At 55.9% G+C, this 17,607-nt stretch overlaps 1 protein-coding gene across 1 annotated transcript in view; it reads left to right on the top strand.

Moving 5' to 3' along the window:
- Nucleotides 1-17,607, top strand: part of SEMA6B (semaphorin 6B) — an 88,019-nt gene that overhangs the window by 41,191 nt on the left and 29,221 nt on the right. The window contains exons 2-3 of the mRNA XM_037885628.2: nt 11,485-11,618; nt 12,389-12,518. Of these exons, the coding sequence (XP_037741556.1) occupies nt 11,516-11,618; nt 12,389-12,518 (233 nt within the window). The 5' untranslated portion in view covers nt 11,485-11,515. The remainder of the gene's footprint in view (nt 1-11,484; nt 11,619-12,388; nt 12,519-17,607) is intronic.

Here is a 17,607-nt window from a genome sequence, read left to right as displayed (position 1 = left end):
TTTGGCTGCTCAAAGGGGGCTGGGCAGTTTTGCAGTTTCCCAGGAGCGTGTGAGACACTGTATGTGTGTGAGGGGAGGGGGTCCATGTGCGAATGTGAGCAGGAGTGCACATGCTGTGTGCACCTGTGAGCGGGTGTGCGAGTGTGCATGAGAATGTGTGAGTTTGTGCGTGTGAATGTAGGCGTGGGAGTGGGGGGGGTGCACGTAGGTGTGTGCACGAGTGTGAAATGTGCATAGTTGTAGGTGCGCGTGGGTGGTACACATCTGTGACAGTGTGTGCATGTGTGCAAATGTGTGTCTGCGAGAAAGTGCTTGTGCATGAACATGCATGTCAGTGCAGGTATCCATGGGTGAGTGTGTGAGAGAATGTGGGGGTGCAAATGTGTGTGAGTGAGAGTTTATGTGCATGCATGTGAAAAGTGAATGTGCATGTTTGTGTGTGTGTGTGCGCCTACATGCATGCGTGTGAGTGCATGTGTGTGAGTGTGTGTGCAAGTAAGTGTGTGAGCGTGTGTCTGACACCAGCGCTGCTTCAATAGCTGCTTTAATGCGTCAGATCGGCTTTCAAGCAGGCAGCAGCTCTGCTCCACCTCGCTCTGACCCACCGGCAGGTGCTTTCCCCTGTGGAGACTGTCCCCGAGCTCCTGCCCCTGGTGCCTCAGCAGGGCGTAGCTCCCACTTGCTCTGTTCTTGCGACTGCGGCTGGTGCTGCCCCGCCTCCCAAAGCATCCTCCATCAGGGAGCCTCTGTGCTCACGACCCCCAGGCTGGGCAGAGCCAGAATCACAGGTGGAGCAGTGATCTGAGCAGAGGGCCGGGCGCCAGGCGGTCCTGAGTTCTAAACCCTGAAACTCCCCGTTCCGGGCACGAGAGGGGAATTCAGCCTCTCCAGCTCATTCGGATCTTGGCCTCCCGGCTAACAGGCCCCATCAGCCGCTCAGTGGCAGAGGCTTCTGGGTACCGTACAGAAACAGAGACCATAGCGGACCACAAGCTAAAGATGAGTCAACAGTGTAACACTGTTGCAAAAAAAGTGAACCTCATTCTGCGATGTATTAGCAGCAGTGTTGTCCGCAAGACGCGAGAAGTAATTCTCTGCTCCGCGCTGATTAGGCCTCAACTGGAGTGTTGTGTCCAGTTCTGGGCACCACATTTCAGGAAAGAGGTGGACAAATTGGAGAAAGTCCAGAGGAGAGCAACAAAAATGATGAAAGGTCTAGAAAACATGAGCTGTGAGGGAAGCTTTGAAAAACTGGGCTTGTTTCGTCTGGAGAAGAGAAGACCGAGAGGGGACATGAGAACAGTTTTCAAGTACATAAAAGGTTGTTACAAGGAGGAGGGAGAAAAATTGTTCTTCTTAACCTCTGAGGAGAGGACAAGAAGCAATGGGCTTAAATTGCAGCCAGGGAGGTTGAGGTTGGACATTAGGAAAAACTTCCTAACAGTCAGGGTGGGTAAGCACTGGAATAAATTGCCTAGGGAGTTGTGGAATCTCCCTCATTGGGGATTTTTAAGAGCAGGTTAGACAAACACCCGTCAGGGATGGTCTAGATAATACTTAATCCTGCCATGAGCGCAGGGGACTGGACTAGACGACCTCTCGAGGTCCCTTCCAGTCCTGTGATTCTGTTAAAAGCTGATGGGGCCTGCTAGATACCAGACTGAGAACAGCTACACACGCCAAGCAGCCGCCAGACGCCACTGGCATTCATGCCCAAGGTGCGTTTGAACAGGTGACCCAGAGACAAAAGGCTCCATAGCCCCCAGAAGCAGTGGGAAAAGGCTGAAATTTTCCCAGCTCCAGATGTTGGCTATTTGAGCGTCACGTGGAAACAATCATGAGCTGGCAAGGGCTCAACGGTTTGGCACGGAGTTATTTCTGGGGCAGCTTTTGTATTTCTACAAATGCCATCGGAGCATCTCGCGCTATTAGAAAGCTCCACGTTTTCACTCCTTTTTTTTTATCCTCTTCAGAATAATAACCCCTTGGAAACATGAGTCTGAAATCTCTTTGTATTCCCCAATTCTCAGTTTGTTTCTTCTTCCACTTTGCTGGTTTGTTCGGGTAGGGTTGCTCCTAAATTCTGGGCCCTGCGTCCTGGTTTGTTGGTATAGAATAGCTCAAGGACAGCTGCACTCTGCATCCCGTTGCTTAGACGATCTGTGTTCTGAGTCCTAGTTTACCACTGTCCGGCTGCACAGAGCAGAGGGGCTCTGCGTTGTTATTGCAGAATTGTTATGATGTCCAGGCACCTGTCAGTTAGTTTAGTTTTTTTTAATGGAAATTTTTTTAAAAAAAAGAGCAGCTGAAACTGTGTCTTTGTGGTGGTGGGGAGGGGGGAGAAATTCACATCCTGAATTGCACAGACTTTGCAAAGAGACAGAAGATGAAAACAAGGCAGGTCAGACCTCGTGCCAGGCCATCTCTTTTTAAGTTGTTACTTAAACTTTGAGATGCGGTCGTGATAACAAAGGGGGAAATAATTGGCATGCAAATGAAGCACCATGGTTTTTATGGCGCTGGGAGCTGCGTTGTGAATTCCACCGGGGATTCGTTCACATGTTTTTATGTTTAAAGTCAACCCTGGACGCTTTGGAGAATTAATTCAGTTTCTTTTACAGCCCTGGGAACATCAAAATGGTCTGTAAAAATATACCGCACTGTGTCACCCTCCATCTGACGGCTCGTAATTCCCCCTTTGTAAAACATTAAAGAGGATCTGCAATCCGAAACGAAAGCCTAGCAGCCTGAGCATGGCTGGGGGAAGTGAATCTGATGCTCTAGAGTGCTTAGGGATGACTAGTATCTGAGCACCTCATAACATATTCATCGTGTGACATAGGACAGTGTTGTTATCCCCATGTTACACAAGGGAAACTGAGGCACAGTGGGGGCCTATTGACTTGAGGCCAGGCCTCAGTGCTTTTGCTACTTCCACCATGCAGGGTAGGTGAGTAGGGGGGACAGGTCACAGTTCAACATACCCATTCCCAGAGGAGCATGCCAGCTCTGAATCAATGCAGCCGTAAGGGCTTCAAGTGTGGAGGATGGGCAGGGGTGGCATTTAAAACCCCACAGAGTAGACATACCATGAGTGACTTGCCCAAGGTCACAGAGACAGTCTGGGGCAGAGCAGGGACTTGAACCCAGGTCTCCCTAGTCCGGAGAGCTGCCCTAACCACTGGACCACCTTCCCTTCCCGTGAGTATTACACGAAAAACATCCTGATGCTGAACTGAAGGAGGCTATAGGCTCATGTCCCCAAGGGAAGGGCTGGGAACCCCATTGCACAGGAGAGTAAAAAGAAGGGCTCAAGATTTTCAAAAGCGACTAGTGATTTTGGGTGCCCAGCTTCAGAGCCCATAAAGGGGCCTGATTTTCAGAGGTGCAGATGCTCAGCGCTTTCTGAAAACCTCCTTTGAAGTATCTGACATCAGACGAGCAGCACTCGAAAAGCTGGGCCTAGAGTGATCGACGAAAATGTCTTTTTGAACACGGCACACAGTTGGCCTGTGGAACTCATGGCCACAAGATCCCATTCCAGCAAGGACCTTAGCAGAATTCCAGTGTGGGACTGAACATTTATATAGGTGATGAGAACATCCAGAGTTATGAGAGTAAATGAATAAATAAGTGTATTTGAAAGGATATAAACCTTTCTGCTCCAGGACATATGCCAACCTCTAACTAATGAGAGAAGGAGAATTTCCCCTAGATTATCCCATAACTGCCTGCTGCAGGGTTCTCAGACCTTCCCTGAAACAGGTGCTCCTGTTCATATTGGACACAGGATACAGGAATAGAAGGTCTCTGGGGCTGACCCAGTCTGGCAGTTCCTATAAGCCAGACTGTAGGCAGCAGTCCTGCCCTGGCTAGCGTGGTTGTGTGTGCCTCTGTGATATCATTCCATACGGTGACTGTCCCAAATGATACCTGACTAATCGACGGGGGCAGGGGATCGAAATGTTCTATTAATCACAATGATCTCCTAAGTAATATTCATAGTCAGCCCTTCTGTCCCTCCCCTCTTGGGTCATTCCTAGCGCCTGGGGGCGGCAGGGTTGGTAGCCCCGCGTGCTGCTTGTTAGGAGCCGACAGGCTGTTTTCGGGAGGTGAGCGGCCAGGGCTGGCTTTGCTTTGCACATCCCAGCTGGGAAGCCCGCCCGTCTCGCGAGGGGGGTGAAATATCGACTCCGCGTTCAGTTGGCTGATTGCCCGGAGCCCTGTATTGGAGACCCCTTTGTGAGAAGAGGCAGCTTTAATTTCTAATTACGCCAGTTCCTTCTCGCTGCCTGTCACGGGCGCCCGTGTCCTTAACGTCCCCGCATGGCAGGGGAGGAGGGCTCGGGACAGGGCGTTGGACAGTCGGGAAGACAATGAAGGGGGAGGGAAGGCAGGGAGGTGGGAGGGAAGGGAAGGGCGGCTGTTAACAGCAGAGGAGATGCACGGGTGACAGGGTGCAGTGCATGGCGGCCTGCGTCCAGATCTCGACGTGAGGAAGGATGCTGGCGCTGGGCAGTACCAAAGGTGCCAGAATTAGCTCTTGGGGTGCTGGAGGTTGCAAGGGCTGGGATATGGCAGAGGTCACGGGATGCACTTGGGTCTCCTGGCTGGAGACTCCCAGGGGCTGGAATACAGCATTTCCCTTTCCTCCCGCGAGAGTCATCAGACCTCAGCCGTGGCCCAGGACTCCCCAAGATGGACTTGGCTGAAAGTCATTGATTTCTGTGCTAACAAGTTCTGTTCTACACTGTGTTCCTGTCGAACAATAAACCTTCTGTTTTACCAGCTGGCTGAGAGCCACGTCTGACGGCGGAGTTGGGGTGCAGGGCCCCCCTGGCTTCCCCAGGGGCCCCGCCCGGGCAGACTCGCTGCGGGAAGCGCCCAGTGTGGAGGCAGCCTGTCTCTTAGCAAATGCCTCCTGCTGTGTTAGAGGAACCCCAAAGACAGGATGGGGGAGCAGGGGGAGCATCTGTCCACCCCTAAAATCCCTTTGCCCAATGCCCCATTGCAGTTTGAGCTGCAAGAACTTTCTAGGTGCGTCTCCTCCCCCCCGCACTCCTGCATCCTCTTTCTCCCCCCAGGGAAGGGCTGAGGGTGGTGGTCACAGCATGGTATTTCAGGGGCTGTTGTGCAATTTCACCCTTGATGGCTTCTTCTGCCTAGGACACAGGGGGGAGAAGGTGTTTTGATTTAACGGGAGTCTCAGCTCGCTGGTTACATGAAATTGACTAATCAATTAAATTGTTGCTTACTTGTTAATTACAGCAACTGGACAGCAGCCAAGGGCCCTGGGTTCAGTTCCTTCTGCTTCCCCCGTACCCTGAGTTCGGGGCACCCCCAGACTTGCCTGGTGAATTTGCTCTTGCTTCCAGAGAGCTGCAGCCAGTTGGCTGAATGGCTCCTATGGGACACCGAGGGAGCCTTTCACCCCGAGGAGGTTCGGCTCTTGCAGAGGGGAATGAAGGCAGGGGGAGGGGGAGTTAAGCCGTCTGTTGTAGGCTCCAGTGTATTTCAATTGATTTTCCAACACTCTGTACATCCCGATCTGATTGCATTTCAGACAAGAAACAAGCACAAAGCAGCTTTGGGTTACAATGAGAAAATATCACTCCCTGGCTTCCTTGCTCCCGCTGATCCGAAAGGCAGCAGGATTACTGGATGAGGCAGGAAGGATGATCCAGTGGTTGGCACACTAGCCGAGGATTTAGAGACGCAGCTTCAAATCCCTGCTCTGTCACAAACTTCCCCTGTGACTTTGGGCAAGTCACTTAGCCTCTCTGTGCTTCTGTTCCCCATCTGTAACAAAGGGCTAGGGGTGTTGTAAGGATAAAAGCATTAAAGATTGCAAGGCGCTCGGACACTACTGTAATGGGGCCGGATACATACCTTCGATAAACAAAACCAGGTAGGGCTGTGGGGAATCTTCAGGAGATTCCCAGTGGAGAAGCTCGGCCAACGTTCGTCCAAATGTATCAGGAACTTTTGAGGTTTTCCATTGCACCAGCAAGGGAAGAGTTAATTCATAGACTCTTAGAACGGACGGGGTTTGTCCAACCTGCTCTTAAAAACCACCAGTGCCGGGGATTCCACAAGCTCCCTTGGGAGCCTGGTCCAGAGCTTCACTCCCCTGAGATTTGGAAAGTTTTTCCTAACGTCTCCCTTGCTGCAGATTAAGCCCATTGCTTCTTTTCCTGCCTACATGCAGAACAATTGATCACTGTCCTCTCTAGAACAGCCCTTAACGTATTTGAAGACTGTTATCAGGTCCCTCCTCAGTCTTCTGTTCTCAAGACTAAACACGCCCCATGTTTTTAACCTTTCCTCTTTAGCACGCACAGTTGTGGAGTACCTGTGTGCGTTGCTGTCTTCCCATTGGCTAAAAAGGCCCTGGAAAAGGTAAAAGATGATAGGCACAATGTTGCAACCAGCAGTGTAACCTGCACCTGTATTTACTCACCTTAAGTGAGAAAAGAGAGCAGCGGCTTTTGGAAGCTGCTTTGATCTTTGCCACCTCGGGACTTCTCGTCTAGGTTTAATAAAAGATTTTGTTCAGGAAATCCAAGCTGATGCTTCTTCGATACACACGGCTTGGCTTCTCTGTATCCCTTCCTGCCTCCTTTTCGTAGGGCCGGATTCTCCACCCTTCCTGCCTCCTTTTCGTAGGGCCGGATTCTCCATAGTGCTCTGTTGTGACACTCAATTGTGACAGATTTGGGGCTGGGCTCGTTAGGAACTCAAGCCCCCTGGGGCTATGTTGGGAGCTCATCCCATCAGATGCTTAGTTCAGGGGCCACATGACCCAAGCCCTCTCTGTGGAAAGCCATCAGAGGTCCCCCCATAAAGGCTAATGGCTCTTGTCTGTCTAAATTGGGTAGCATGAGTTTCGCCTGCAGTGGGCATTAAGCTGCAGCTCAGAACCAGCTGGCAGTTAATCTGGAATGCCAGTGAATGCTGGAATGAACTGGGGAGAGGGGAGTGGAAGCCAGCGTGGCTTGCCCTGTAATCCACCCAGCCTCTGAGGCAGGGGCAGTTCCAGGGATGGGCCCCTGCCAGAGTGATGGGAGGTGGGGGCTTCATTCTTGCTTCTTTATCTGCTGTCTCTCTCTCTCTCTTCATCCCTCCCTGTATTTTTTTCTCCTTTTTTTAACTCTCCATAAGTATGTTTATTAATCCTCCACATTAGCTCTTAATTTCTGAGCTGCATTAGTTACTAAATGATGCCGTAAGAGTGAGCAATGGAACTGGGTGCTGCGGTGAAAGCGGTGAGCAATTCTAGTGGGTCGGGCAATCAGTGTCAGAAGCAGGTGTTCAGGCAGGGGTGGTGTTTCCTAGGGGCCAGAGGGGTTCGAAACGTGTGGGTCCTCGGCTGTGCTTCGAGCATGTTGGGATGCAGGGTTTCGGCTTGGATCTCTCGACGTTACATCACGCCACGATTGCAAGGGACGGGGTTTTATGGGCCCTGCAGGAGGCTGGTGGGGAAAGCTGAGAATGTACAAAACTTGAGGGCATGTTCTTTTGTGTGTGTGTGTGTGTGTGTGTGTGTGTGTGTGTGTTGAGAGGGTGATGTATGTGTAAAGGGTGCAGAGAGTAGTGTGTGTAGAGGAGGCAATATATGTGACTGGCACATGTGTGTGTTTCTGTGTAGAGAGTGGGGTGTGTGTGTATAGAAAGAGTGGATCATGTGTAGGGAGTTGGGGGGGAGTGTCTGTGTGCCCAGAGAGTGGTGTGTGTGTCTGTATGGGTAGCCAGTGGGACGGACGTATGTTTCCCTGCGGTGGGCCGTGTGTGTACATGGAGGGACTGGGGAAGGGGGATTAGTGGGGGCAGGTGTAGGGGCGGAGGGGGTGTATAGATTTCACTTTCCCATCACCCCACCCCAGCTGCTTGCCACGGGGCAAACCCACGCCCTGCTTCACCGCCTGGATGCTGTGCTGTTGGGACCCTTAGACCCTTCCATTCCCTCTCCCTCCCTCACCCAGTTCATCTCTCCAGCCTCCCATCAGCTGCATCCCAGTCCTTCTTCCCCATCGCCTGGGGAAGCAGCAACCCGAACTGCCACGGCCCACGATCACCCCTCCCTCAGGGCCCCAGGAGGCTGCGAAGCCGGTGGTGGAAGGGTCACCGCTGGAGAGCACGGCCTGTCCTTTGTCACACCTCGCCAGTTTCTCACATGGCTGCTCTCCCCGTCGTAGTCAGAGCACCAGGGCAGCATAGGAGCCTTTTGTCTGTTGGGGAGAGGATCTCGCGGCCCAGGTGCCATCCGCAGCCCAGTCGATGCCCAAGAGCCTCTTCCTCCGCAGCTGCCTCTGTCTTTCTGCCTGCCTGCACTGCGCGTCTTTCCTCTGTCTCCCTGGAGCAAGAACCGAGCGCCTGATGGCCCGCGTGAGGCTGTGCCCTGGCAGGGCCATCATCTGTAACGTGGCCCCCGCACCACGCAGCTCTGGGGAGTTACGCTCAGCCAGGATGCGGCCCCAGACGAAGGTGTCCCTGTGGAGTAGTGCATCTGCCTGGTGTGTGTGTGTGTGTGTGTATGTGTGTGCCCTTACATACCTATCTGGCCTGTGGTCTGCGGTGTGTGTGTACGGGAGTGGAGTGTGCAGGGGTTGTGTTTGTGCACTGCGTGTCTCTTGGGTTGGCGTTGTGGCTGTGTGTGGGCAGTGTCGGTGTGTATCTTGGTGGTTGCGGGGGGTGTCGCTTTAGGTTGGGGGTGAAGAGGGTGTTTCACTATATTCCGTTGGAATGATGCAAGTTATTATTTATTATCCCACTGCGCTCAGCCCTGTACAAACGTGGAACAAAAAGACAGCTCCTGCCCCAGTCTAAGACAAGAGACAACAGGTACAGACAGACAGATGGGCAAACGAGGAAACCAATGATACGATACGGGTCAGCAAGATGGCCGGATGTCCCAGCCGCCGAACTGCTGTCTAGTTTCGTGCAGGCCTCAGGGCAAAGGAAGGTTTGGTGGTGGGACTGAAAGGATTTTGTGGATGTTTACGGGGAACGCCTGCCCAGTGACAAAGGGGCTTGTCTGGAGATGTAACGTGTGGGCCGATCAGAGGCAGGAGTTGACATCTCGACAGTGAATAAGGGCCGATGGGTCAGTGGGGCCAGGTGGTGAAGAGCCGTGAAGGGGGAAGACAAGCAGCTTGTGTCTGATGCGAAGCGGATGCAAAGAGAGGGGTGACCTGGTCAGAGCCACGATCATCGCAGCCGCATTGTGAAAGGAGCGGAGCGAGGCAAGATCGCGTGTGTCAAGGGCAGAGGGCAGGATGGCGCAGCGATCGAGATGCGAGATGATGAGAGGCTGGATGAGCGGTTCGGCTGCGGGGATGGATGAGAGAGGCCGGATCTCAGAGATGGTCCCCGGAAAGAATCTTCCCCAGCCTGGGTGGGAGGCCCTAGAAGGAGGTCTGGATCCAAGATGGCACGCCGGTTATGGGCCTGAGTGACCGGCAGGATGGCGGTGTGGGCCACAGTGACTGAGAAAGGAGTGGGGGGAGGGCTTGTGTGTCGACATAGCGGGGTGCGTTTTGTGCGTTTGGGGTGTCTCGTGTGGTTTGTGCTGCTGTCAGAGCAAGGGGTTGTGTCTCTGCAGTGGGTTGTGTCTGTAGTGTAGTGTTCGTGTGCTGGGGTCTGCAGTGGGTTGTCACGGGGCGTTGTGCTGGGCTCTTTGCAGTGGCTTGTGTTGGGGTGTTTTGCTGGGGTCTGGGCAGTGGGTTGTGTCACAGGGAGCGTTGTGTTGGGGTCTGGGCAGTGGATTGTGTCACAGGGGGTGTTGTGTTGGGGTCTCGGCAGTGCGTTGTGTTGGGGGGGGAAGGGGGTTGCGTGGCTGTCCCCGTGCGCTGCCCGTCTCTGTCACTCACCTACATGTTGATTTATGCCACTGAAGTGTTTGAGCAAAATCTAAAATGACCCCTGCTTAGTGCCTGGGTGGGAGAACACTAGGGCCTTGGCAACCCAGCCAGAGCTTCCCCCTGAACCCCCAAACCCAGAGAGACCCTCCCGCGACACTGGGGAGCACAGGGAGGGGGAGGCAGGGGTGGCTTTTCCAGCCACCTGCACGGGGTTTGCGTTCCCTGGTGCTGGCTGACCAGTGGCTCCGGACTCCTTGTGCTCAGTTCTGATCCAGTCCCAGGGGGTGAGGGTCACACTTGTGCACATGGGGGTGCCTGGTGCTCAGGGGAGGAGGCTTCTGCTAGCCAAACCTGGAGGGGCTAGCAGCCTGTGCTGCATGATGAAGGATGCCAGGGAGGAGGCCCCCAGGGCCGTCCGGTCCATGCTGTCTCTGCAAAATCAAATTCTCCTGTTTCCTGTGGTCCTCCTCTGAGCCCATCAATCCTGAGAGAGAGGGATGGGGAGATCGGAGGAGAGGGCTGGGGGCAGAGCAGGGGGTTGGATGACAGAGGAGCGGGGGAGAGAGGGAAGGGGGAAGTGGAGGAGAGGGGAAGGAGAGCGAGGGATGGGGGATGGATGGAGGGGGCTGAGCGCGACATGGAAAGAACAGCGTTTCCCAGCATATATGGGATTCTTTCGTCTGGGAATGACCCACTTTCCTTCACCCTTTAAAGAAACAATCCCCTCCCACCCAGGGCCTCCTCCATAGGAAAAAGACAGCAACTCTTGGCCCCCTGCCCAGTAGCCTCTGCCCCAAGCCCCCTCACCCAGCCCTCGCGGTGTGCCAGGGAGCCTGTGCTCTGGTCTGGGATCAAGGGCCCCTGGGAAGAGCAGTGAGTTTCCCAGCCGGGCCTCCCCATGCCCCACCCTCAGTGAGGAGGGTTGGCAGCCAGCCTCAGGCTCCCCCAGGGATGGGACACTGCTCAGCTGCTGCCAAGAGGGGTGCCCGGCAGTGGGGCCGGTGTTTTGGGAGCACAGGAGTCCGGGATAACGGGGGCAGTTCCCAGTCACCACCATTTTGGCACAGAGGGGGAAACTGAGGCATGGAGGGGGTGGGACTTGCCTGGGGTCACACCATGAGTCAGTGGCAGAACTGGGACTAGAACCCAAGCCCCCTTGCTCTAACCCCGAGATCACTCCCCTGCCGGAGCTGGGGCTAGAACCCCAGGGTCCCCAGCCCCATGCTGCCTTCCCCTATCCTGGGGACCCAGGCAGGAGCCGAGAGCTCAGTGCAGAAGGGGCCCTCGAACAGTAATGGAGCCGAGTGGGGGTGGGGAGCGTCTGTCTGACTCCCCCTAGCCCCCGCCTCACTGGCCCCCTGGGCAGGGGGAAACCCGAGCCGTGCCCCCGCCCCACCCCCCGTGGCGGGCCGTGATGGGGCCAAACAGCTGCTTTCATTAGCGCCTTTGAAACAGGAACGGCCAGACATTCCCTCCCGGTCCCCTTCTCGCCTTTTGGGGGTGGGGAGGGGGTGTACAGGGCGGGTGGGGGGGTTGGTTTTCTCTGCCTGCCCCCTGCTGGCTGCTGACCACCCCTGCGCCCCCTGCCTCTCACGCCCCCGTCTCTCTCCTTGTGCCACCGCAGGTGTGAAGGGCGCCCGTCCCTCCTGGAGACCATGACGCCGCCCCGTGCTCTGCTCATCCTGCTGCTGCTGGAGGGGGCGGCCAAGGCCGCGTTCCCGGAAGAGCCCGGGCCCATTAGCCTGGCCCCCGGAGACTGTAAGTGAGGGACTGTGGAAGCGAGGGGGCCGGGCAAGGAAGAGTTGGGGTGCGGGGGGGGGGCACAGTCTGGTGCCAAGCTGGCCCAGAGGGGCCCTCAGCCAACCCTGTGCAACTTTACAGTGCGGGTTCCTCCCCCCCACCGCCCCTCCGGTTTCACGTTGAATATTGGGGCAGATGCAGGGGAGCACAGGGGGCTGCCCGGCAGGACGCTGACAGGACAGGGGGCTGCATCGGGGTGCAGGTGTCAGCTGCTCTGGGACGCAGGGGGAAGCTGCCTTGGCGCTCAGGCAGGATGCGTCCGATTGAGCAGGTGGCCCTGGCGTGGGGCGGCTGTGTTGGTTCTGGACCGGTGGGGCACTGGCATGCAAGGGGGCCAGTCCTGCTGAGCAGGGAGGAACTGCGCCAGCTGAGTGGGAGAGGGGCATCCAGCTGGGCATGTGGCATGGCAGATACATTGGCATGCCAATGGGGGTTGCTTTGCAGGTCGTTGGCAGAGCGAGGGGCGGGTGGGAGGCTATTCCAAGCCAAAGATGGGGGTGCCTTCAGGTCGGGATTGAGGGGCATCGGCGGAGCTGGGGGGCAGAGCCTCGCTCCTGAGCAGTCAGTCAAACCGATTTGATGGGAGAGAACCCCTGGCTCAGCTGGGGCTGCAAAACTCAGCTCACCCCCGATCTGGGCAGGATTGGCGCAGTGGGTCCGGGGCGGGGAGGGCAGCGCGGGGGTGCTGCCGAAGGGGGGAGCTAGCGGGCGCTGCTGTCCCCTGGCAGATGTGAAGCACTACTCGGTGTTTGTGGGCAGCGGGCTGAGCCGTTTCTCCAGCCTGGATGGCGGCGGGGCGGAGCGACTCCACATCCAGCGCATGTTGAAGGTCAACAGGACTCTGTACGTCGGCGACAGGTAACGCGCTCCACTCCGGGCTGGGCGCCCCCCTCGGACGGGGGCCCACGCCCCAGAGATCTCTGGCCACCCCCTCCCCAAGATACAAGACCCAGCGAAGAGAAGAGTTCCGGGGAGCCAGGGCAAGAAATGGGGGAGCAGCACAGGAAGGAGGAGAGGGATCGGGGGTGTGTGTGAAAGGGGATTGGGAGGGTCAGGGGAGCAGTAGAAGATTTGGGTGCAGACGGAATTAGGGGGCTGGGGGGAGAAGTGGGGGCAAGAGGAGATCTCTGTGCTCCCAGCTGTCCTTTCTCCTCCTCCTTTCCTGCAGGCTGATGTGGTGGAGGGGTAGGGGGAGACCCAGAGGCCCAGTAGGTGAGGGCAGGGGGGAGGGCATGGGACAGGTCGGGGGGTGAGTCCCAAACAGGCAGAACCTGGGGAGACTGCACCCTGCCAGATCGCCATAGCAACCCGCAGCCTACGGGAAGAGAGGGGGAGAGAGGATGCTGGTGAGAGTGGAGGATGGGCTGAGGTCCCCCGGAGATGGGGTCCAGCCCCCCATGTGGTAATGGAGATGGGGGTACAGTGCTCCATTGACGCTAATGCTCCCCCCCGTGAGTCATTAATGGACCTCTGCTGTCTGGACCTCCAAAAAGGGGTGCCCCGATTGTTGGTGCTGTCCTCTGTCTTCTCCCTTCACAGAGAGGACCCCAAAACCTGCATCTCGCACACCCCACCATGTGACTCTCCTCCCCTCGCATGGGGGCCCCCATATGAGTCTCACAGCTCTGTGACCCCTTCCCTCACTGGGGGACCCCAATATGTGTCTCACTGTTCTGTGACCCCTCCCTTGTAAAGGCTGAAAGCCAGTTCTGAGTATGCAACTTTATCTGTTATGGCTCGATCATGACTTTGACCTGGGCTTTCCATCTCAGTAGCTGGTCAATGAAACACACAACTATCGTTTGTAAACACAGCGGCAGATCTGCAATTCTGGGCTTTGTGTGTTGGCTAGATGAACACGATTGGTTGGGGAAGAGTCAACATGGTTTTTGTAAAGGGAAATCGTGCCTCACCAATCTACTAGAATTCTTTGAGGGGGTCAACAAGCATGTGGACAAGAGTGATCCAGTGGATATAGTGTACTTTGATCTTCAGAAAGCCTTTGACGAGGTCCCTCACCAACGGCTCTTAAGCACAGTAAGCTGTCATGGGGTAAGAGGGAAAGTCCTCTCATGGATCAGTAACTGGTTTAAAGGCAGGAAACAAAGGGTAGGAATAAATGGTCAGTTTCAGAATGGAGAGAGGTAAATGGTGGTGTCCCCCAGGGGTCTGTCCTGGGCCCTGTGCTGTTCAACATATTCATCAATGATCTGGAAAAAGGGGTAAACAGGGAGGTGGCAAAATTTGCAGATGATACAAAATTACTCAGGGTAGTTAAGACCAAAGCAGACTGTGAAGAGTTACAAAGGGATCTCACAAAACTGGGTGACGGGGCAACACAATGGCAGATGAAATTCAATGGTGCTAAATGCAAAGTAATGCAAGTTGGAAAACATAATCTCAACTATACATACAAAATGATGGGGTCTAAATTAGCTGTTACCACTCAAGAAAGAGATGTTGGAGTCATTGTGGATGGTTCTCTGAAAATATCCACTCAATGTGCAGCGGCAGTCAACAAAGCAAACAGAATGTTGGGAATCATTAAGAAAGGGAGAGATAATAGGACAGAAAATATCATATTGCCTCTGTATAAATCCATGGTACGTGCACACCTTGAATACTGTGTGCAGATCTGGTCACCCCAACCCCAAAAAGATATTTTGGAGTTGGAAAAGGTCCAGAGAAGTGCAACGGCAATGATTAGGGGGATGGAACAGCTTCTGTATGAGGAGGGATTAATAAAACTGGGATTTTTCAGCTTGGAAAAGAGGCGGCCCGCACCCCCAGAGTTATTTCCTGTGGCCCACCAGGCTCCCCTCCCCCCCCCCAGCATGCTGCGTCCCTGCTCCTCTGCCTATCTGCAGGCGCTTCCCACCACCAAACAGCTGTTTGGCGGCGCTTTGTGCTTTCCAGGAGGGAGGGGGAGGAGCGGGGAGCTCAGGGGAGGAGTCAGAGAAGAGGTGGGGCAGGGGCGGGGATTTGGGGAAGGGTTGAAATGGGGGCGGGGCGGGGCAGGGGTGGGAAGGGGCGGGGCGGGGCAGGGGTGGGAAGGGGCGGGGCAGGGGCGGGGCCTCATGGAAGGGGTGAAGTGGGGGTGGAGCTGGGGGTGGGCGGGTGTCAGTGATGCGGCCCTCAGGCCAATGTACTAGTCCTCATGTGGCCCTCTTGGTGATTCGAGTTTGAGATCCCCGGTGTAAAGAGAGACCATATCCACGGACGGCCATTGACCCACCGCCTTGGTTTCAAGACTGGCCTTTGCTAGCCAGGCTCACCCTTCAGCCCTGCGGAGCCACGGCGGCCAGTGCAATTTCAAGCCCAGCCCAGTCTGAGCCCTGATCAGGAGGCTGCCTCATACAACTGCGGCTGCAGCCGTCAGCTTGGCCGGCAGGGGGGTGTGGGACTGACTGGGCCCTGGAGGCTGATGTCTCCAGGGCAGAGTTGTGGCATGGTGGCCAGGCAGTTAGTTGAGGGGAATCTTGCCCTGCTGCTGCCCAGACTGCACCCAAGCTGGATAAACAGAGATCTAGTTGCCGGGGCACTCAGTCATTGCAGCAAACACAACCTACGGAGATCTAGAACGCAGCCCGTGGTCCCAGCATGCAATGCTCCGCCTAGACCTGAGCGGGCGGTGTGTGCCCCAGCAGTGACAGGTCCCAGCATGCAATGCTCCGCCTAGACCTGAGCGGGTGGTGTGTGCCCGAGCAATGACAGGTCCCAGCATGCAATGCTCCGCCTAGACCTGAGCGGGTGGTGTGTGCCCTAGAGTCTACAGGTCCCAGCATGCAATGCTCCGCCTAGACCTGAGCGGGCGGTGTGTGCCCCAGCAATGACAGGTCCCAGCATGCAATGCTCCGCCTAGACCTGAGTGGGCAGTGTGAGCCCCAGAGTCTACAGGTCCCAGCATGCAATGCTCCGTCTAGACCTAAGCAGGAGGTGTGAGCCCCAGAATCTGCAGGTCCCAGCATGCAGTGCTCCGTATAGATCTGAGAGGCTTTTCTGCTCAGATTGAGCAATGCATGCTGGGAACTGTAGTTTCTGTAGGCTGCATCTGTGTTAAAACAAGAGGGCTACGTCATGTTCCACTAAAGTAGACAGCCCTGGGCCCTGCCCAGCATATCCCTTGGCTGGGCAACGTTTGGGCCCCCCTGCCGGCCGGTGCCGAGAAGGGAATGCTTTCCAGGGACTTTGTTGTCCTCACCAGCCCAGGAGCATTGGAACACAAATGAATATAAATGCGTATTTAACTTGTTCATTCATTAGCCCAAAAGTATCGGTTTTTGCCATCCCAGTTTAATTGAGATGAATAAAAACAGAGCTGGCCGCTCGGAGCATAAATTATCCACTCCCCGATCGGCTCCATGAATCATAATTTTGCCTCAGCCCTTACACGCCGGCAGCTGCACTTAGAGGCGAACTTTTCACATCCAAGGCTGCCACTTAACTGCACCGATTATGGTGGAAACCAGCCCCATAAATCAGCATAAAAAGCCAGATTGAGAAACAAATTGCCAGCGAGAGCAGCGTGATTTCCCCCAGAGCTGGGTCAGGCGGGGCTGGAGCAACGGAGTTGCCACACGCTTGGGACACTGTGGATGCACGGCCCAAGAGTCATTCACTTTATCCCATCACTCCACACCCTTCACGTCCTCACCCTTGTGTCCCACCCTGACACCAAGTGGCAGGACCTACTTCCCCCCATGTAGGGTGGGGAGCCCCGGTGGGCCAGCCCGTGCTCCACCCTGGTCCCGCGGCCCGCTGGGGATATTAGTTGGTGGCTCCTTCGCAGAGCTGTGAGCACGGGTGCGTACCTGGCACGGTTCCCCACCTCCCCCGACACCTGCCCCTTCTGCTGCAAGAGGGAGACCCTGGCGGGCATTTACATCAAGGGCGCCAGTTGCAGGCCTTCTTCCGGCTCCTCCACAGCCTCCTTCTCTTCCGGTTCTAGCTGCACTTTTCCCTGCACCTCCTAATTTATGCATACCCTGTCCGTGGCCCCACAAAGTCACGAGACCTCCTCGTCAGCCTCCTCCGGGCGCTGGTCAAGGTGGCCGTCCACGCTACCAGGAGGAGAAAGTTGGACTGGGGGGAGGGGAGGGATCTTCCCTCAAGTCACATCTCCGGGTGGAGTTCCTCTGGGCCGTGTCCCCTGGCTCCCTGGCCACCTTCGAGGAGCAGAGGGCGCTGACCGGTGTCCCCCTCTGCATCCCTGCGTCTGTCCCTGTCACTTTCACTCCCGACCCTTTTCATTTCATGTCCCCTGGAATGATTTGATTACTGGGTCTGGTGGCTCCCCTGCTTAGGCCGTGGGGGCAGGACTTTTAGATGTGGGCGGGCGTCTGCCCATCCCCAGTGATTCCACAGGTGCTATAATAGCCCCCACCCACCCCACCATCTCTCAGTGGCAGGTCACAGGTAGCCAGCCAGTGACGGTAGCCTCTCGACAGATGTAGGTGGCCCACAGTGTGCGCTAAGCTGCCTTAATGGGGCGGGGCCAGTCCCACGTTGCACAGAGCAGGGAGCGATTGCGTAGTGTGGGCAACCTTTGTACAATATTTGTGGCAAATATATGACAGTGGTTGCAACAGTGATCTGTACGGTTACAGATCCTGCCAATAACGTCAGAGTGCAGATGTGCCGTGCAGGGAGTTAGGGGCACAATGGCTGGCGGCGTCAGGGGGACAGGAGCCTCCATCCAGGGCTGTGGTAACAGCAGGGGCGTCCTGTCTCTCGGGGGGGCTGGAGTTAGTAGCACCCCAGGGCTCTCAGCCAGCACAGAGCAGCGTGTCCTCCCAGCCCCCGTACCCCCATCTTCCGTGCCCGCCCCTTCCCCCCGTCGCATGCACCCTTGCAGCAGCCGGCTCGGCAGCATTAAGTGGCTGGGCCCTGATTTGTCACCCAGACCCCATCTCCAAGGAGGCCCCAAGCGGGTGTGCGTGACTTGCCC

Source organism: Chelonia mydas, chromosome 25, assembly GCF_015237465.2.
Source record: "Chelonia mydas isolate rCheMyd1 chromosome 25, rCheMyd1.pri.v2, whole genome shotgun sequence".
Taxonomy (NCBI): domain Eukaryota; kingdom Metazoa; phylum Chordata; order Testudines; family Cheloniidae; genus Chelonia; species Chelonia mydas.
This window is presented reverse-complemented; position numbering and strand designations above follow the sequence as displayed.